This window comes from Urocitellus parryii, chromosome 2 (assembly GCF_045843805.1).
Source record: "Urocitellus parryii isolate mUroPar1 chromosome 2, mUroPar1.hap1, whole genome shotgun sequence".
NCBI lineage: Eukaryota > Metazoa > Chordata > Mammalia > Rodentia > Sciuridae > Urocitellus > Urocitellus parryii.
In genome coordinates this window covers 105,068,411-105,090,453 of record NC_135532.1, presented here as the reverse complement: position 1 = coordinate 105,090,453, position 22,043 = coordinate 105,068,411, and the positions used below count along the sequence as shown (strand labels likewise).

Sequence of the window (22,043 nt, the reverse complement as noted above, 5' to 3'; positions counted from 1 at the left end):
ATGGGCTAATTATCATTGTGTTCATTTTGCAGCTGAAATGGCTGAAGTTAGATTGATTCTGGAAGACACGCTCAAAGACACAAAGAGATTTGAACCCAGGCCTCTGTCTGTGCTCTTAACCATTTGCTACAGTTTGCTGTGACCAGTTATTAAAAAGTCGTCAGCTTTAAAATGTGTCATGAATATGCATCCTTAGAATCTATTAAAACAGATGAGAAGCGATTTAGAGGGAAATAGACAGCTATTGTTCCTGTCTGTCCAGCATCTGTCTTCCCCTATGCCTCAGGATGGTTACTCCCTCTTTATGAGATGCTGGCAGGGCCGCTGGGCACAGATCTCTGTCCTCTGCATGTGATGAGTGTTTGAGTGTGTGATTCATCAGTTCTGGCCAATAGCTCACTACCCCTACACAGAGATTGACCCAGCAGGTAAGTATGTGACCTAATTCCCTTCTTATTGGAAGCAAGAGGCTTGTGCCTTCTGCTTGATTACAAATCACAATGATGTAACCCTGGGGCTTCTGGCAGGTATATAAACTGTCCTTTCTGCTTGGAGAAAGCCTGGGAGAGGAGGCCAACCCTCCAAGGGAAACCAGAGTCAGGGGTAACAAACTTGAGGGCTCCTGATGACATGGTTTGAGCTCCTCCACTCCTTCAGCCATCTCTGAAGGGAGCTGCGCCCATGGACATCCCAGTTTGTGAGTCAATAAACCCATATTGCTCTTTAATCCTGTTGTGTTGCTTTCACTTTTAACCCGGAGAATCTGATAAACATACTGTATTAGTTTCCTGTTGCTGCTGTAACAAGTGAAAATAAATTAAGTGGTTTAAAATAATACCAGTTTAGTTAATCTTATATTCTGGAGGTCAGAAGCTGAAATAGATCTTATAGGTCAAAAATGGTGAGTGTCAGCAGAGCTATATTCCTTTGGAGACCCTGTGGAAAATTAGTTTCCTTGTCTCGCCAAGCTTCTGGACACCCCCACATTCCCTTGCTGCTGACCTCACTGCAAACTTTGCTTCTGTTGTCACAGCTTCTCTGACTCTGACCCTCCTGCTGCCTTTTATAAAGATCCTGGGGATTACACTGTCCCCACCCATGTGTTGAGGCTAATCTCCACAACTCAAAATCCAGAACTTAATCACATCTGTAGAGCCTCTTTTACCATAAGAGGTAACATTTACAGGTTCTGAAGATTAGGACAAAGACATTTGTGGGGGCCATTATTCTGCCTCCTGTACATCTAAAGAAGAATCTCCATTGACCAATAAGAAGGTCACTTTTAATCACAAAGCAGTTTCCTCCTTCCAGGTGGCCCCCAAAGGAACATAGGGCCAAGTTTCCCAGTGCTTACTCTGGAGCAGCTGAGGGGGATTTCCAGAGTCTGGTAAGGCCATGGCTGGCTGGTCTCTCCCCTGCATCTCTGCATACTCCGCCATGGGTCTGAGGAGAGCCAGGGCTCCGGAACATTGCAAGTAGTTACCGTCAAGGTGCAGTTCACTGGAGAAGAGAGCGAAATAATTGTTCACCAGAGTTAGTTCCACTTCCTCAAATCAGGGCTTAAGGTCTTCTCTGATACCTGCATACTCATGTTCATAGCAGTGTGACCCCAAATAGCCAAATGATGGAACCTGCCTAGGTATCTCTCAATAGTTTAATGGATAAAGAAAGTGTGGTGTATGTATACAATGGAGTTTTAGTCAGCCATAAAGAATAATGAAATTATATCATTTGCAGGAAAATGGATGGAACTTGAGATCATTATGTCATGCAAAATAAGCCAAATTCAGAAGGTCAAGGGTGATGTGTTTTCTCTCCTATGTGGAAGCTAGAAAGGGAAAAGGAAAAAAAAAGTGGTGAGGGGATCTCATGAAAATCAAAGAGAGACCAAAAAAGTAGAGGAAGGGGATTAGAAGGATGGAGGAAGGGAGGGAAAGAAAAGATACTGGGGAGCGATATTGACCAAGTTACATTGTTATATTGCATGCATGTATTTGTTTATTATCTATTTATTATATACTATATATTATGTATCATTTTAATGCACCAATAAAATATAGAAAAGGATCTTCAGCTGGTAAAGTATATGCCTAGCCATAAAATAATCAATCAATAGATCATAGTAAACAAAAAAATAGGCCATGTCATAAATAGACCTAGTGACTGTGTCAGCTGGCCAATAGCATTCAGCCTGACACCTTTGATCCCCAGACTTAGCTAATGGATCTTTCTCTTATATTAGGAAAAAACAATCAAAATAACTGTCACGATGGGTTGTGTGACTGAAGAGAAAACGTTGCCAAGACGAGCGGGGGGAGGAGGGACCGCGTCTCACCATATGGCACTCTGGCTGAGGAGGGAGCCCAGCCGCTGCCCACTCGGGGGCTCCAGCCCACAGTAACGCAGACTGAGGCTGCGAAGCCTTTGATGCTTCTCCAGGCCTGAGAAAATACTCTCAATTTCTTCATTTCCAAATCTACAGGAAATGACAGGAACAAGTTAGCAATTTTTAAACCTCTGTAGCTGGCTGCATTACTAATCATAAAGCCTTCCCCAGGGCAGGGAGGGGCATTTCTTCTGAGCCCTGGCTTGGGGTTTCCAGAGCCAGGGCTGGCAGTGTGTGTGTGTGGGGGGAGGTCAGCCCAGGTGTAGACCAAAGGGGACCAGAAGGCTGACTCTTGGGCAAAGGGAGCAGAGGATGGTTTGAAGTGCCCATTCCAGCAAACAGAGGGAGAACAAGCTCTGAGCCTTGAGGTTGGCACTCTAGACATGGATGGGAGGAGGCTGAGAAGACCCTAGCAGCACCAAGACCCTATAAGGAGGGGCCTTATAAGGTATGTCCTGAGCAGGTTCAGGAAAGTTCAACTTCTCATTCTCCGATCAGGGCTCTGTGCTCTATCACCTTGGACCACACAGTCTTTAGTTTGCAGAGTGAAATCGCAAGCATCTTCCACACCCTGCTTGGATAGGGATTGGTACCATGAATGGGTCAGGAAACTGAGGTTCAATGAGGTAAAGTGACATCATCAAGGATTTGGCAATGTCAAGGCTTGAACTTTAGAATGAGGTGGGTAATATTATCAGAAATGACTTTTTAAATGTATTAACTAATTAACAAGTAATTATGGAGGGCCTCTGATATGCCAGTATCCCAGCTGGGATGGGGGTGCAGTCATGCAGGTAAATGAAGGGCATCTTGCCTGGTGTACTCACAGCTTGCAAGGGAAAATTCTTCACCCAGAAGCTGCTAACCTGCAATTTCTGTTGAGGTCTCAGGTGGCGCTTTCCATCTACCCAACCCTGATAACTCTAGATTTCTATGCTTTGGCATCAGCAATTATGTTAACGGACAGTTAAGGCAAGCTGATTCCTGAAGATGGGAATTTCTTCTTTCTCCTCTCTTTCCACCGCATAGGGTCCCTCCCAGGACCTGGGGCTTAGCAGGGTCTCTTAGCAGTGGGGTTGATTCTTTCCAGTAGAGTGTGAGAAATCAGAGAGACACCCAAGCCGATCCTGCATTTGCCGCAGGGTGTATTGAGGATCCTGGGCTTTCTGCTACCCTGGGCTGGGAGTCCTTCTGCCTAGTTTTTAAATTTTTAATTTATTTTTATTTGTTTAGTTGTAGATGGGCACAATACCTTTATTTAATTTATTTATTATTTTTGTATGAGGATCTAAACCAGTGCCTCACACATGCTAGGCAAGTGCTCTACCACTGAGCCACAACCCCAGCCCATTCTGCCTAGTTTTTGTTGATGGACTTGTTCAGTATCACCACGGTCCTGACAGGACCCTCTCTCTTTAAGGGACTTTGTGTCTCTGTGACATCATTTCTCAGGCAGGAATCATTCCTCTCACCTCATGGCCCACTGGTCTTTTGGGTACAAGACCCCATCTGGCTACATGGGAAGAGTCACAGACTCCGAAACTTTTAAAGTGGAAATCATCTCAACAGAATCAGAAAGTTTCCATATAAACAGTCTGAAATTGTGGATGATAAATAATGGAGCCCGGGAAATCCAGTGTCATGGATCAGAGGTGGGCACTCACAGCTCGCGAAGGACAATTCTTCACCCAGAAGCTGCTAACCTGCAATTTCTGTTGAGGTCAGGCAATTTGGATTCACATCAAGGCTCCATTCCTAACCTGTGGATGACCTTGAACAAGTCTTTCCTCATCTCTAGTCTAGGGCTGGAAATCCCATAGGTCATTGGGAGAATAAATGAGCTAATCCCTGAAGATGCTTGGCACACAGTAAGCACTCAATAACCATCTGCTGGCATTATTATTATTATTATTATTATTATTATTATTCTCACCCCCAGACCCTCCCTGTTGGCACCCCAGCTCTATGAAGGACGTGCTCTGCTCCTCCCTAGCACCTCCTTTCTCCCCTGCTCCTCTCCTGGTGACCACTAACCCCATCACTTCATCTGAAGTACCACAAAACATGTATCCAAACATGACTTTCCATGGTGCATTAGCAGAGTCAAGAGCATGTCTTTTTCCACTGTACCGAAGACTCACTTGGACAGCAACATTGCCTCATATACATATGTATTGTCCCAGCAGTGGGCACAGTGTCTTCTATAAATTGGCCTTTGACAGATATTTGTTCAAAGAGCAAATGAGTGGAAGAGACTCTTTTGAGAACCCTGACATACTCAGGCACATCAACTCTCAGGAGGTTTTGGAGGGTCCTTTTTCAGCCATGCCTTGCTGAGGATGTGGCCACCCCTGGCTGCTGCCTCCCCTGCTACCTGAGGAACTCCACATTCCAGCCTTACCTGCAATAATCGAGGACAAGGGAATGCAAACAGCTCAATTGCAGAGCCCTCCCCAGCCGCCCTAGAGACCAGAGATCCATCTTGCAATCAACAATTTCCAAGGTGGTAAATGGACAGGTGGCGCGTCCCTTCAGTTCCAGAAACCACGCCTGAGAAGGCAAGATTTAAAACAGGCTTACTGGGGCTGGGGATGTGGCTCAAGCGGTAGCGCGCTCGCCTGGCATGCGTGCGGCCCGGGTTCGATCCTCAGCACCACATACAGACAAAGATGTTGTGTCCGCCGAGAACTAAAAAATAAATATTAAAAAATTCTCTCTCTCTCTCTCTCTCTCTCTCTCTCTCTCTCTCTCTCTCTCTCTCTCTCCTCTCTCTCTCTCTCTCCCACTCTCTCTAAAATAAAATAAAAATAAAACACGCTTACTTAACCATGACAGGTGCGCTCCGTGCTTTCATATGCTGCTCACATCAATTGCACCCATTTCTTCAAGATTGTTGCCTTGAAGATTCAAGATTGTTGCCTTGAAGATAATCTTTAATCAACCAAGGAAAAGAGGGCATGAAAGATCAAATGGTTTTCCTTGAAAATAAAGATTCATTGAAGAATTATATGAGAAACTCTAAGCTTTATGATGAGGCGAGATGTATTTCAGGATTTGATTTTTGATGTTATTAGGGGCTGAATTATGTGCCCCCAGTACCTCAGAACATGACTGCATTTGGAGATGGAGTATGTAAAGAGGTAATTGAGTTAAAATGAGATCATGGGATAAGCTGTAGCCCAATATGACTGGTGTCCTTATAAAAGGAGGAAATTTGGACACAAATGTCCAGAGTGAAGACCATGAGAAGACTTAGGAGGAAGAGAGCTGACTGCAAGCTTTGCCTGGCTGCTCTGTCCTGAGCAACCTTCCTTCAACACACCCTTCCGCCATGATGTTCTGTCTCACCTTGGGCCCAGAGCTATGGAGTGGGCTGACCATGTGATCCATGTAATCCAAAATAAACTGGGATCCAAAATAAACTTTTTCTCCTTTAAGTTGTTCTTGTTGGGTTCTTGTTGGCCTCAGGAAATCAACCCTACCGATGCCTCTGTCTCAGGCTCCCACCTCCAGAAGTGTGAGATACGACTTTCTGTGGCTTAAGCCACCCAGCCTATAATACTTCATTATGACAACCCCAGCAGACTAAGATGTTGACTTTCTAATCAGCAAATGTATCTTCCTATGGTTGTTTGCTTTTAGGTAGAGAGACACAGATATGCTGCTCTGATAATTCAACAAAAACTTTATAATAAGTTATTTGTCATTCATAGTCATGGTATTCTCAGGGTCTGGAGGTCCACTCAGAACTGGACTGTGCGAATTCAGCCTCTGGATGTTTTTACTACTGAAAAACCCGGACTGGGGACAGCACATGAGCACTTGGACTGCCACTCCCACCCTACATGCCCCAGTGTCTATAGCAAGGTCATTTCTATCAGTAACCGAGGATATAACTGACAGTTAAATCCCTACGTAACTGAAAGGAGAGGCTACATAAAACTATAAATTATGAGAATGTCACAAAGTCACTTTTCAGCGATTAGAAGCACCACCTTTGGCTCAGAATTTAAGCCTAGAAGAGGCCTTGGTGGGATTTGGAAGATTTAGGGTTCTTCGAGGTAATGACATGTTGGTTGTATATAGGATTCCAAATTATACTTTGGCTGGGAATAAAAAGGCACTTGTAACCTTAACAGCAGGGCAGGTACCTGAGGCCTCTGTAATGAGAGATGCCAGTTTGAGTGCTGGATTGGGTTTCTCCAGCTGTGTTTGACAGAGGAGACCATGTGGCATGTCACGTCACTGTCCATGCTAAACAGGCTCTTGACCAGGTCCCACCACTCCCTACCAGAGATTAGTGGTGTCACACCCTGGGCACCAGCATTGTTTGTCTCCAGCACAGATCCCTTAGCAACCTCCAGATGCGCAAGAGGGCCACATTGGAAGGATCTGTGAAAGATCACATCACACACGCATGAGCACAGTCTCTAGTTCTGGCTTCAGTGGACTGGCTACCCTGACTGACTCTTTGAATAAAAGCTTCTTCTTCTTCTTTTTTTTTTTTTTTTTTTGATACTGGGGATTGAAGTCAGGGGCACTCAACCACTGAGCCACATCCTCAGCCCTATTTTGTATTTTATTTAGAGACAGGGTTTCACTGAGTTGCTTAACCCCTTGATGTTACTGAGGCTGGCTTTGAACTCTCAATCCTCCTGTTTTAGTCTGCCAAGCCACTGGGATTACAGCGTGTGCCACTGTGCCTGGCGCTGGTTACATATTTAAGATATCTTTTAAAATTCATTATTATTTTTTTTTTAAAGAGAGAGTGAGAGAGGAGAGAGAGAGAGAGAATTTTTAATATTTATTTTTTAGTTCTCGGCGGACACAACATCTTTGTTGGTATGTGGTGCTGAGGATCGAACCCGGGCTGCACGCATGCCAGGCATGGTGCGCTACCGCTTGAGCCACATCCCCAGCCCCAAAAATTCATTATTTTTATTTTATTTTATTTTTTTTATAATTTTCTCTCCTCAAACTTCCTAAATTCTTTTTTTAAATATTTTGAGAGAGAGAGAGAGAATTTTTAATATTTATTTCTTAGTTATTGGCAGACACAACATCTTTGTTGGTATGTGGTGCTGAGGATCGAACCCAGGCCGCACGCATGCCAGGCGAGTGCGCTACCACTTGAGCCACATCCCCAGCCCTAAAATTCATTATTTTTAACCATGACAAAATAAACACACACAAATAACACTTGACATTATGATCATTTTAGAGAAGAGAGTTCAGGGGTCTCAGGTGTATTCTCATTATTGTGCAACCATCACCACAGTCCCTCTCCAGAACTCCTTTCATCTTGCAAAACTGAAACTCTGTAACAGTTAAGCAAGACTTTCCCGTCCCCTCTCCACCCATTCCCTGCCCTTGTTCTTTATTCTGTCTATGAATTTGACTTCCCTAGGTGCCTTATATAAGTGGAATCATACAGCACTTGTCCTTTTGTGACTGGCTCATATCACTTAACATAATGTCCTCAAAGCTTATTTCATGCTGCAGTGAGGCTTCCAATTTTTCCACATCCTTGCCAACACTTACAGTTTTCTGCTTCTTAATAGTAGTCTTCCTAATTGGTGTGAGGTGGTATGACATTATAGTTTTTACTTGTGTTCCTTAGTGATTAGTGATGTTGAACATCCTTTCATGTGTAATGACCCTATAGCTTCTTTGAAGAATCTCTTCAAGAATCAGTTCCTTCCTCTTTAAGTCTGCATAACAGTCCATTGTATATTTTGATTATTTATTCACCTGTCAAGGGTACTTGGGTTGCTTCTACCTTTGGCTGTTGCAAAATAATGCTGCCATGAATATGGGTGTTCAAATATCTCTTCAAGACTAGCTCTGCTTTCAATTTTTTGGATATGTACTCATAAGTGTAATTGCTGGATCATATGATAATAAAAGACACTTTTAAAGAACCACCAGTTAGGGGCAGGACTTGTGGCTCAGTGGTAGCATGCTCGCCTAGCATGCGTGAGACACTGGGTTTGATCCTCAGCACCAATAAAAATAAAGACAATAAAGTCCATCAACAACTAAAAAAAAAAAAAAAAAAAACCAATTAGAAAAAATGGCCCACTAGTGCTCTCTGTTAAGCTGTCCTTGGTCACAGTTCTGTAAACAAACAACATAGATTTAGGTATGTTTTTTGAACTTTTTATATAGATGCAAGAAAGCAATATATACTCAAATATATATTTGTGACTCTCTCCATTTTTACATTATATGTGTGAGAGTTGTCATGTTTTATTTATTTATTTTTATTTTTTATTTTTTTTAAAGAGAGTGAGGGAGAGAGAGAGAGAGAGAGAGAGAGAGAGAGAGAGAGAGAGAGAGAGAATTTTTAATATTTATTTTTTAGTTTTCGGCGGACACAACATCTTTGTTCGCATGTGGCGCTGAGGATCGAACCCGGGCTGCATGCATGCCAGGCGAGCGCGCTACTGCCTGAGCCACATCCCCAGCCCTGTCATGTTTTATTTTTCATAGTTGTACTTCATTCAATTCATTGCTCTATGGTGTTCTACCATATGAATATAACATAATTTGTCCATTCTACAATTGATAGACATGAATATTTTCCTATATGTCTCCTAGTACCTGTGTATATATATTTATGGTGAATATGTACTTACATAATAGAATTGCTTTGGAATCAGTAGATACTGTAACAGTTTTCCAAAATGATTTGCACCAACTTAAGCTCCTACCACAGGGTATAAAAATTTCAGTTGCTCCACATCCTCTCTGACACTTGTTAACAAACACTTATTTTCACTACTCCTGTGGCTGCATAAAGATATCTCTTCATATTTTTAATTTGCATTCTCCTTAATCCTAATGAAGTTGAGCACCTCTTCATATATTTATTGGCTCTTTGATAACTTTGGTGAAGTTCTTATTCAAGTTTCCTGATCACATTTCTATTGGTTTGTTTGACTTTTACTAAACAATGTGTGGGAGTTACTTAGGTATCTTGCATAATGAATCTTTTTTGGTTATATAGATAGCAAAAATCTTTGCCAGCACCATGGCCCACCTTTTCACTCTTGCTGGTGATTCTTGTTGGATAGAAGCTGTTATTTCTAATGGAGTACATGTTATCAATCTTTTCTTTTATGGCTCTTTTTGTGTTCTGTTTAAAAGATTTTCTGCACTGCAATGTCCTATTGATGTATATCATCTAGAAACTTTATTGTTTTGCCTTTTGGTCTATAATCTACCCAGAATGATTTGGGGGATGATGTGAAGAAGGGATCAAGTTTCTTTAGCCCCATAATAATACCCAATTGTCTCAGCATCCTTGGTTGAAAAGACCATCTTTTCCCTACTACTCTGTATGGTAATCTTTGTCAAGAATCAAATGTCCAAATAGGTGTGGTCTGTTTCTTCTATATTGGTTTACTTATCTACCCTTGCAGCAATATTATACTGTCTTAATTTATGTAGCTTTATAATAAGCCTTGATGTCTGTCAGAGCAAATTCTCCTGCTGTGATTTTCCTGTCAAGATTGTCTTGCTTATGCTTGGCTATTTACATCTCTCTATAAAATTTATGATCACCTTTTCAAGTTCTAGAAGGAAATCATTTTTTTATGGCTCTTTGATTCTTGCTGAGTTGCCAACCTTCCATCAGGGATCATTTGCTTCTGTCTGGAAGATATGTTTTTTGAATTTCCCTATGGGAAGATAGGCTGGTGACAAATTCTCCCAGTCTCTGTGCGTCTGGTAAGTTCCTTTTTTTTTTCACTTTCATTTTTGAATACTTTTTGGGGTGTAAAATTCTCAGATTTTCTACTGGTGAGTGGCTTCCTTGGTTTCTGTTGAAGTCAGATGTCAATTTTGTATTATTTATAATTAACTCAACATTAATTTTAAAAAAAATCAATGGGTACCGTTTCTATACATGCATATAACGGACTTGACAGGTGTCAGTTTTATTAGTGCTCCTTTAAAGGTTCAGGTGCTCCTTGACTTATGATGGGGTTATGTCCTGGATATATAAAATGCATCTCAACTTACAATGCTAAGTGTAGATGCACTTAATATACCCAAGGTACCGAACTTCAGAGTTTAGCCTGACCCACCCTAAACATGCCCAGAACACTTATGTTAGCCTACAGTGGAGCAAGATCATCCAACCAAAGCTCATTTTATAATAAAGTGCGGAATGACTTTCCACCATTGCTGAGGGCCATTACCAAGTAGGTATGACGCATCGTAATCCTTGCCAGTGTACCCCATGTTAAATGGACTTGCCTTGGAAATTTGCTGCGACCTTGCTTGTGTGCTTTAGTAAGATGACCCTGCTCAAGGTGATCGAGGGTGGATCCAGGTTTGAGGAAGTATCCTGCAGGTTTGAGGAAGTATCCCGGTCCTTGGGTTTAAGGCGTTTCCCGGTTTAAGAATATGGGTTTTAGGGAAGTTGAGGTTGAAGATTATTGCTGCTGGGATTAGGGTGTTCCTGTGGCTTGTTGAGTTCTCGTGAGATTAAAATGGGATTTGGAAAAAGCCTCGTGGAGTAGGATTTGGGATCGGACATATTGGAATTGCCCCTGAACGTGTGTGGAGGCTGGTGTGAGATCGGGAATAAAGAATTGCTGATTGAACCTACAAAGCTGTGGTGCCTCCTGATTCTGGTGCCCCCCAAGACATCGGCACACCATAAAGTCAAAAAATTGTAAGTTGAGCAAGATAAAATCAGGTACTGTTCCAGTGTGTTTTCCATTGATCAATTGTAAGATTTTCTCTTCTTCAGTACTTTCAATATGGTGTTTTTAAGTTCTCTTTGTATTTAACTTGTTTGGGATTCATAGCTCTGCTTGAATATGAGGTAATGTCTTTCACCAGTGTGAGAAAGTTCTTAGCTATTATCGTTTCAAATATTGCTTTTATCCCACTCTATTCTCTTCTCCTATTGGAACTCCAGTGACACACATGTTGATCATCTCACTTACCTACTAGGTCTCTTTTCTTCTGACTGTCTTCTGTTATTTCATGCTTTACTACACATATTTTCTTCTGGCCACATCATTTTTACTAATTATCACTCTAAATTTGTTAAAAATGCTGTTAAACCCATTTATTGAAGTTTTAATTTCCATTACTATATAGAATGTCCATTTAGTTCTTTTTTTCCCCTAATTTTTGCAAAATCTTGGGTTTTTTGTTTGTTTGTTTGTTTGGTCTCATATTTCTTTGAACACTGTAAACATAGATCTTTTTTTTTTTTTTTTTTTTTTTTTGGTGGGAAGGGGAGAGTGTTCCAGGGATTGAACTCGGGAACTCCTGGTCCCTGAGCCACATCCCCAGCCCTATTTTGTATTTTATTTACAGACAGGGTCTCACTGAGTTGCTTAGCGCCTTGCTTTTGCTGAGGCTGCCTTTGAACTCAAGATCCTCCTATCTCAGCCTCCTGAGCTGCTGGGATTAAAGGTGTGCGCCACCGTGCCCAGCTGTGTTTACATAGATTTTTAAAAGTACATGTCTGATAATCCAAATATTTGAGTCCTTGTGGGTTGTTTAGCTGTTTACAGAGTCATTGTTTCTACAGCTTGTGAATCTTTTTTTTTTTTTTACATACTGGATTTTATTCTTTACAAAATTGTTTATAGATATAATTGGAGGCATATGATGTTGTAATTGTCTTCCAAGGAATATTTTCATTTGCTCCTGATCCATGGGGCACCATCAATCTAGGATCCCTCAACTTAACATTAAAACTTGAGATGATCAGAAAATAATCTGTGGTCCCTGAGGACCTCTCTGTGTGTGGTTCAGTTGTGTTTCTAGGCTGCAGCCCTTTTCAGTCTCAGCCCAGAGCAAGAGAAGGTCCACCAGGGTCTCCTCAGAAAGCCAGTGTTCCCTAGCGTTGGCAAGATTGTCAAAAGCACTGTTCAGCTTCTCTGTTTCTCCACTGCCTTCTTTTAAACCAGACAGCTCCAGGGATAATTGTCCTCGTAATGTTCTCTTCCCTGGGTCTCCACCTTCCATTAGGTCATTGGTAGTGTGTGTGTGTGTGTGTGTGTGTGTGTGTGTGTGTGTATGTGTTTTCCACATTTTAGCTTATGTTGCTGTTGTCAGCGAAAGAATTGGTCTGAATTATTTGCCTGTTCCAGAAGTGAAGTCCTTCTCTTCAGCAATAATGGAAGTTCAGTTTTAAAAAACAGTTAATCTGTAATTGTATATGTGATATAGGATATGACAGCACTCGAAAGTAATGAGTGTGGAGAAATCTTGACAATATAATATGAATGAGAAAGGTAAGTCACAATATCATACATCGTACAATTCCATTTATACAATTAAGCTCATAGGAACATAAATAATAAAAGCATTAAATATGCAAAGGGTCAGTACACATCAACTTAGGCTGGTGGTACCTCTGGGAAGTAGGTAGGGAAAAGAAGTGAAATAAAGCTAAAACTATTATATTGGTAAATATCTACAATTTTATCCCTTTAAAAAAGTGTATTATGTCGGATGTGGTGGCTCACACCTGTAATCCCAGCAACTTGGGAGACAGAGGCAGGAGGATTGCAAGTTCAAGACCCGCCTTAGCAATTTAGCAAGGCCTTAAGCAAGGTAGTGAGATCCTATATCAAAAATAAAAAATAGGGGCTGGGGATGTGGCCCAAGCAGTAGCGCGCTCGCCTGGCAAGCGTGCGGCCCGGGTTCGATCCTCAGCACCACATACCAACAAAGATGTTGTGTCCGCCGAGAACTAAAAAAATAAATATTAAAAATTCTCTCTCTCTCTCTCTCTCTCTCTCTCTCTCTCTCTCTCTCTCTCTCCTCTCTCTTTAAAAAAAATTAAAAAAAATAAAAAATAATTAATAAAAAATGAAAGAACAAAGTTTAAGGATTGGTTCAGTGGTAAATGCCTCCAGGTTCAATTACCAGTACCCCCCCCCAAAAGAAAGTAGATTATGTGTGAGAGGTAAGTCTACAGATGTCAGTTCTATTATTCTCTCCATTTTTATATATTTGAAATGTTTTATTAAAAATGTAGTGATAAAAAAAGAAAAAAAAAGAAAACCTTTCATCAAGTCTATCAATAGCCAAATAAACTAGGGCTGGAATATATGATGTTAAACCCTTATATACAATTTTAAAGTTTGAAGGAACATTTTTTTTAAAGGTAAGCCTAGAACAGATCCAAAGTCTTTTTTTCAAATATTATTTTAGTTATACAATATCTTTATTTTGTTTACTTATCTTTATGTGGTGCTGAGGATCGAACTCGGTACCTCACACATGCAAGGTAAACTCTGCCACTGAGCCCCAGCCCCAGCCCTGAAGGAACTTTTTTTTTGTGTGTGTGTGTGTGGTGCTGAGGATTGAACCCAGGACCTTATAGCATGTGAGGCAAGTGCTCTACCAACTGAGCTATATACCCAGCCCCCTGAAGAAACATTTTTAAAACGATGACTCACAAGCCTGGCGATCTCGGGGTTGCTCAGCTGAAGGCCCCAGATGCAGATCTCTTTCCCCAGCATGTAGCGCTCATCTCGAATGGTCAGGAGCAAAGGTTCCAAGGACACTGGTAGGATGCTTGGAGGAGAGTTGTCAGGTCTCACAAGTGTAAACTGGAGCATAAGAAAAAGCTACAGGTGGGCATCAGTGTGTGTGGAAAAGGAATATTGTCATTAAACAACGTCGGAATAGCTTTTAGAGTATTATTAACTATGGGCCAGGTGCACATTGGCAATTCTCCAGCACCAATTGACAAAGTTCCTGCCTCGTGCAAAGCTCAGTGGACTTTAGGGAAGAGACTTTTTTTTTTTTTTTCCCTGCTATTGGGTCAGAAAATCAATTTAGTGGGATTCAACCAACTTTTTCTTTTCTCCTCTTTAATAAAATAGAAAAAAACTGGAAATTATCTGAGTACATCTTATGGAGCAAAAATAATGATTGTCTCATGAGACTTTTATTTTAATGCTATTCAGAATTATAATGGAGGCCCTCCCTAGGCAGCTCATCCAAGTCAACAGCGACAACAGCCCTTATGGTTGTACTGATGCTCTCTGGTGCTTATTTACTGGGTTTGGGATGCTAACTGCATTTCTGCTGGTGATTGCAATAAAAACAAATGGAAATCATTGCTGAGAGGAATCATTTGAGCAAGATTTATGATTACTCCTTATCATTAAGTAGTAGAGGCCAAGTGCAAGAACTACACTAGAAAATATTGATCAGTAATTAGTTTACCACAAAAAGAATAGCCTTGGGAAGATTTTCCATCAGGATGAACAGGAAGATGTTTGTGTGTGTAAGATGTGGAGGGCAGATGGGGTGGGAGGGGAGGGGGGGAAGAAGACGGACAAGGGCAGCAGCCTGGGGGTGAAGAGGGAAGGTTAGAGAGGAACATGGGTTCTTCTGTTGTGAGGTGCAGTGGAATCATCTCCCTGCCCCAAAACACATTTAGGGAGAACATGATGGGGATGGATTCAGCCCCAAGTAGCCTTAGAATAATGATCTTCTATTTCAAAGCTCCCATCTCTAATAATCTTGCTTGACCTGGTGTCTTGTTTGGCACTCCACATTCTAGGAAATCTGCCATCTCTGATTATCAGAACTTGGACCACCGCTCTGGGCTGGTGATGGAGGAGTGGTGAGGCTGTCTTTGGGGCACGAGGCGCCCCATCTGGTCTATCACCTGACCCTTTCCCATGAGGTACTTGTTTTATTTTGGTGGTGACCTCGTCTCTCCTGTCCCCCTCACATTCAAGCCCTATATTTAATCTCAGAAAAGAGATGACATCAGAACTCCCCCCCCCCTCCGGAAAAGCAGAGCTCTGGGAGCTGAATTCCTCACTGCATGTGAGATGGGCCTCACAAGGGAGGTGGTCGAGCGGGAGTCTGGCTTGAAGACAGGGCTACAGGGTTGGCCACGGCGGGGCGGGGAGACGTTCACTTGGAGGGCCAGGACACAAGGCTGGTGTGCTGGGAGGGGAGGTGCTGCGATGATGAGGGACCTTCCAGATGTGGAGTGGGGAGAGGAGCCGGGTGGTCACTCCAGGTGAGAAGCGGGGTGAGAAAAGGCAGGCCCGCTGGGGACAGGTGCTGCCGCAGGAGTGAAAGGTAGGAGAGGAGCTAGGCTGATCATGGCATCCCTGGCCATGATCGAGGCTTTGAACTTCATTGGGTCAGGAAGGCAGAGGGGGTGACTGAGGACCCTTGTTCCTGGAGGCGTGACCCCCAGTCAGTCTGTTTTAGAGAAGACTAAAGACAGACGGCCCCTGCTCACCTTCCTGAGGCTCTGTTCACTGTCAATGCTGCTGTTCAGGTCCCTTCTGATGGCTGGGCACACAGACGTCTGAGACTTGGAGCAGTGCTTCTCATAGGTTTTCAGGAACTTTTGAAGAATCGGGACAATGGGAAGGGAAGCCTCTTTGGTTTTGCGTTTCCCTTCCTTGGCTCTTGGCATTGTTTTGTAGTGTGAGATTCCACTTGGATTCTGAAAACAGTCACTTGTCCTGAAACCCAACATACAGGTGTCTTTTTCAAGGTACAGAACTTGCCTCTCCCTCTAGGAGCAACCAACCTTCCTTCCTTCCTTCTTTTTTTTTTTTATTTTTTTTTTATTTTTGCAGCTAGAGATTGAACTTCACACCTCACACAAGCAAGCCTCTACCACTGAACCACATCCCCGGCCTCACCTCCTCCCTCTAAATGAGGACAAATATTGCTGCACACTCTTCTGTGAAAATCTTATTTGAATGTTTTGCTTATCTTAAATGGGGCTGGGGAGTCAAGATAGAGAGCGTAGAAAGGAACTGTTCAATTTCCAATTTCCATGTTTATGGATCCGTGTTCTTTCTTTAGGATTCATTAAAATGGGGGCAGCACCCATGGACTCAGATAGAAGGGAAAGCAATTAACACTAACGCTGGGTACCAGGTATTACCAGGGACACACTGATTTCAAAATGGCACGAGTCTTGCCAGGCATTATAAATATCAAAGTGCTTAAGAATGTGGACTTTGTAGGCAAGTAGTCTAGTGTTGTCTCTACCACTAGACTCACTGGCTTTAGGTGAGTTATGAAGTCAACTGTCAAATGAAATATGGTTGTTGTATAGATTAAGTAAATTTATAAAGCACTTTATACAATGCTTGGCACACACTGGAAAGACCCCAATAAACTACATTGTTGATGTTATTGTTATTCTGTTAGTCATACAAAACCACCAATTAATACTGATTTTGTTTCTTAAATCAGCCAGCTCTGAAAGGTCCCTACATATGATAGCTAAAGGTAACAGTGAGGCCTTTGATCTGCATTCACATGGACAAAGGTTTTCAGAAATTATTGTAGTTTTCCCCTTTAAAAAGGTTTCTAGATAGAGATTGTCCAAAGTTGTCTTACATCGAAAGGGCTCTTGAGTCCAGATCTGGTGGAGCTAAAGAAACTGGAAATAAATGGGGTTATTGACCAAAGTAAATGTCAAAAGGAACCTGGCTCTGCGATCTCACAATCACTTTTCTACTGTGCAACTGCAACAGTTCTCTTGCCTGCAGTGGGTCTGAATAATGTTCTCTACCCGGGGCCAGAATAATGTTTTTGAAATATAAATCAAATCTCTCTAATGGTTTCCCACTACATTTGTCTTTATTTTGGGGGAGGGAGATAGTGGGGGGGTATTGAACTCAGGAGTACTGACCACTAAGCCACACCCCCAGCCCTATCTTGTATTTTAATTAGTGACAGGGTCTCACTGAGTTGATGCCTTGCTTTTGCTGAGGCTGGCTTTGAACTCGAGATCCTCCTGCCTCCGCCTGCCGAGCTGCTGGGATTAATTTTATACGAGTATTCATTCTATCAGTTAATGAGAGAGGGATATGAATATAAATTTTTCTACTTCTGCCAATTTTGTTTTATATATTTTAAGGCTATGTTATTAGGTACCTATAAATTTAGAATTGACAAATCTTCTTGAGGAATCAATCCTTTTTGCTTTGTGCTTTAGAACCACAATTCCCAAACTGTATGTTGAGGTGCTTAGAGGCACTGCATTACACTTAAGGGCACTATGGGATATTTTAAATTTTCAGGAGAAATCCAGCCAACATCTGTAGGTGCTGTGTGAGCTATTAGCTGGATTAGTTCACAATTTCAAATTAGACCTCATTGGTATTAGTATCTTATTGCTGCATAACAAATGATTCCATCATGAGTGAAAAGCATTCTGGAAAGAAAGAACGAACCCAGCAAAATACAGAGACACATACATAAGGGAAAAATTACAATATTTTTACAGACCAACATCAAAATGTCACCAACTTTCTCTTATAAACTACACACATAGATTCTGTAAATGCTCTGTTAAGACAGCATAATGTTTTGTCACAAGAATTTCTTTATGTCATTTCTATATACAGTAAATGTGGGCCAGGTTAACAAAGACTTGGGCGCTTCAAAGCCACCATGGATAGGTTGGTTCCTTAGAGAATAGTTACTGAAGGTCCAAATGTGTGTACCTCCCCTGTGCTGGGCTTTAGTTATCTAAAGGTGACTCTCCCCCACCCCCAGGGGCCTGGAAATGGGACAGTGGAGGCGGGAAGCTGAGGGGATGAGGGGGGTTAGGAGTGCTGCCCTCTGTCTCCAGGGATGCGGGACAGTCCCAGCTCTGAGTCCCCTGCTCACCCAGCTTGGACAGTTGCTGACTCCACCTCGGAGTCCCAGGGAGCAAGGAGGAGGACAGGAGTGGCCGCTTTATGGTCCTCTCCGAGGCACACAGCAATTTAAATGCGTTTCCGAGAAAACCCAAGCTACCCACCTGGAGCCCACAAAGCGCCCTGGGGCTGTGCACGGTCCAGGCCTGGGACGTTCCTACAGGGAGAAGCGGTGGCCCCCGGGGAGATGAGGCGGTGCCGGGTGCACAACCTCGGAACACACCAGGTCCCAGCCCTGTGGCAGCCCTGTCGCGAGCATTTAACCCGGGCCACACGGTTGCGGGGCCAGGGCGACCTCGGCGGGCCTGCACTCCCCGGCCCTGGCTTGGCGGCTCCTAGCGTCGCCCAGCGCCATGGAGACGCAGAGGGGGCGGTCACAGCGGGCACAGGTTACTGCGAGGGCGGGGTGCAGGACAGCTGAGGAACCCCACGTGGGGAGCGGGGCTGGGGTGGCAGAGGAAGCCGACGACGGGGACACCTGGCACCGACACCGGGAAATCCTGGTGGCCCCGCTGCAGGACAAGCTTGTCACAGAGCTGCGAGGGACGGCCTCGCAGGGGACAAAAGCTGAGAAGGAGTACGGTGTCCCTGATGGTTGTAGGGAGACCTCCAAGGATGGACGCCTCAGCGGGTCCCCGCCGCAGGGGGCCACCTCGGAGCCCCTGGAGGAACACAGTGCGGATCTCCCCGCCTCCGCCCACAGAGGTCAGCGGGAGGGCCACATTCTGGTCCCCGCCTGGCCCGGACCTGCCCTCCAGACGGGTTTGACTTGGTGGCGGGTTGTTTCTCTCCCTTTCCCAGGAGGAAGAGGCTCGAGGTTGGGACCCGGAATGTTTTTTCAGAGACATTAAGAGAAAGATGCAAAACAGCTGAAGCTTTTGGAAGAAGGATTTTAGGAAATCTTGTCGTGGGCAGTGACTTTGGGGTGATAAGAATTGGGAGAAAGCAGTAGGCAGAGTAACCCCTCCTGTTGAGGTCCTCCTCCTGAATCTGGGTGACAGACTGACTTGCAGATGATGAAAGGTCCAGACCTTGAGGTGGGGCCCAGTTTAATCTCATGACCAGGACCAGAACCTTCCAGGCTGCGCTCAGGGGAGATCTGAGTGATGCTAAGACTTGAGAAGAAAAGCCAGAGAAATGCAGAGCGGGGCTCACCTGCTGTGGTGGTTTTAAAGATGGAGAAAGGGGGCCCAAGCCTGGAATGTGAGCAATCTCCAGAGCTGGAGAAAAGTGTGGAAATCCTTTGTCCCTGGTCCTTCATAAAGGAGCGCAGCCTACCCACACTTTGATTTTAGTCCAGTGACACGATTTTGGGACTTAGGACCTTGTCCTTGGCATGTATTATCTAACCGGAATGGAACATTGGATTAAACGTCAGGAAGCTCCAAATGGACAGCGGTCCCCTCTTTCCTGCAGAGCTGGCATTAGCTTTCTAAGTGTGTTTGAAACCCTAATGGCTCTACTTGGGGGAATTTGGGGCACACAGTAAAGTGAAGAGATGAGGAAGGTCCAGGGCAAGGGTAGCTCTTTTCAAGTGTCCATATTTATACCTTGCTAGCTCAGCCTTCCTAAGTTAGAGCCGGGAAGGGCTCTGAGGAAGGTCCAGGGAAAGGTTAGCATGCACCTTTCCACATTTCCCTCTGACACCCACTCCCAGAGAAGGCGCTTGGGGAGCAGAGAGGAACGGTCAGGAAGGCCACAGTCCAAGAAGACAGAGTAGGGGGCTTATTCAGATTAACTCAAGTCAATGAAAATACTCAAATTCAAATTATTTCATTCACATCAATTCATTTCTTCTGATTTCTCCAGCACCCCACCCCCACCCCTTTTTTTTCTTTTGCTCTTTCAGACTTCCTGACATGTTTGTAAAAATTCCCTAAATGAAATCCCATCTGTTTGAAATACCTGGAGTGTTTTTCTGTCAGTATTTCTTTTTTTCTGTTTTTTTTTTTAATGGACTTTATTTTTTTAAATACATGACAGCAGAGTGCATTACAATTCTTATTACACATATAAAACACAATTTTTCATATCTTTGTATATAATACAAAGTATGTTCACACCAAATCATGTCTTTATACATGTATTTTGTTTTTTGCATTACAATTCTTGTTACACATATATACCACAATTTTTCATATCTGTGTATATAAAGTATGTTGACACCCAATTCGTGTCCTCATACATGTACTTTGGATAGTGATGTCCATCACATTCCACCCTGTCAGTTTTTCTGAATGAATGAATCCTGATACAAAAAAATTTATTTTATTTTATTTATTGAGTTTCAATAGGAGAAGACTTCATCCTCATGTCTAACTTTGTCTCTATTGAAAATTTGAAAAAACAGTTTAGCAGATGTTAGGTCATTTTGGCCTTATCTTTTTCTGGGTTAGGGGTCTTAACAAATCATGTCTTTAAGCTCATCTCTGGGTGGAAGCACCCTCAAGAGAGGCACAGTGTGACTGGGGAGACTCAGTGTTTTGACAGGTGCTTCAGAATGCTGTTTCCCCCTGGGGCTGGCTGTGGTCTGTGATCTCTGGTCACCCCTGCAGGCTCAGGCTAGCTTTTCACCCTCAAATTTCTGGCCTCACATGCATGAGTACTTGATCCCTCCCATGTGATTCCCCTGATGGCCCTTATAAGATGCCACCTCCACCTGCTCCTGACCACACTCTCCTCCCTGGGAGGACACCCCAAGGCCAAGTCCTGTCACACACCACTTCACCAAATGGAGAGGAACAACCGTGGATTTTGAGGTAGTAAAAATCTGCCTACCAAATTAGCAGTAAAGAATGATAATACTCGGGGACTCAATGAGGAGGCTGTGGTGAGAAGGTGGTTTCGGGTGGGCTGATGGGAGTCCCAATCAAAGCTCTTCCAGAGTGAGAGTGATCTGTAAACATCAATAATCCATATCTAGAAATTCCACAGAGGGGTCCTGCTCTGGAAATAATTTAAAGTGTAGGAGTTAAAATGGTTTCATCTGCAAGTGACAGAAAACTCACCTGATTTCAGTACTCAGACATTTATTGCCAACTAAGGAATCTGGTAGTGAAGAATCACAGAAATTTGTTTAGAATCTGTACAGTGAAGGACCTGGAACTTCCTTGTCCCATTGTGCCCTCCAGAAGCCCTCAGAGCACTTCCTTCTCATTTCATTGTTTAACCTGGGGACACATGATGGTGCCCACCTGTAACCCAGGCTACTTGGAAGGCTGAGGCGGGAGGATCATTGGATCTCACAAAGTTCAAGACCATCCAGGGCAACACCGCAAGACCACATCCCCAAAAGAATATAAATGGGGACCCATGTACACCCCTAGACACATCATTGACAGAGGGTATGATTGACAGGCTGCCATGATGGCTCAGGCCCACCGGGCTCCTCAGGCCCCTGGCTGCCTGAACAGCGCTGGGAATTATTCACACGAAGAGGCTTTTGGGTAAACAGCCAACAGCGTCTGCCACAGGGAACCATGATTTTCATACAAAGGCATTTGATGTAGTGTTATTCATAAATTAAAAGGATGGAAACTAAGAAATTATGGTACATTTATTTGGATGAAAGAACTACTAAAAGTAAAAGGAGGAGACCCTGGCTTTCTCCCAGATCCATCTGACTCCAAACTCACATTCTCAGTTCCTACTCCTTCCTTGGACTTTATAAAACCATTAACAATAGAAGCAGAAGCAATAGAAAGCCCTCCAAAACTTGGGCCCCTTAGTAAGAACAGTGAATGCACCATCACATCCCCATTCTCTGAGGACCAGGATTCACAGAGATACCTGACAGTCTTATCCCTGTTGTCCCTTTTGGTTCATGATGCCCAAGATGGAACCCAGGGCTTTGTGCATGGGCTCTACCACTGAGCCACACCACCAGCCTTCAGTTGTAACTTCTGAGGGATCCATTGACACTTCTTGAGATTCTTTGCCTGACTGATTCCTGCTGAAAGATCAAAACAGCTAAAAGT

At 43.4% G+C, this 22,043-nt stretch overlaps 1 protein-coding gene across 1 annotated transcript in view; it reads right to left on the bottom strand.

Moving 5' to 3' along the window:
* The window catches only part of LOC144253393 (uncharacterized), a 49,518-nt gene extending 33,700 nt beyond the window's left edge, over window positions 1-15,818 (bottom strand). Inside the window, exons 1-5 of the mRNA XM_077795498.1 lie at window positions 15,639-15,818; window positions 13,825-13,977; window positions 4,788-4,936; window positions 2,336-2,476; window positions 1,355-1,500 (exon numbers count right to left, since the gene is read on the bottom strand). Of these exons, the coding sequence (XP_077651624.1) occupies window positions 1,355-1,500; window positions 2,336-2,476; window positions 4,788-4,936; window positions 13,825-13,977; window positions 15,639-15,818 (769 nt within the window). The remainder of the gene's footprint in view (window positions 1-1,354; window positions 1,501-2,335; window positions 2,477-4,787; window positions 4,937-13,824; window positions 13,978-15,638) is intronic.
* Window positions 15,819-22,043: the final 6,225 nt, after the last annotated feature.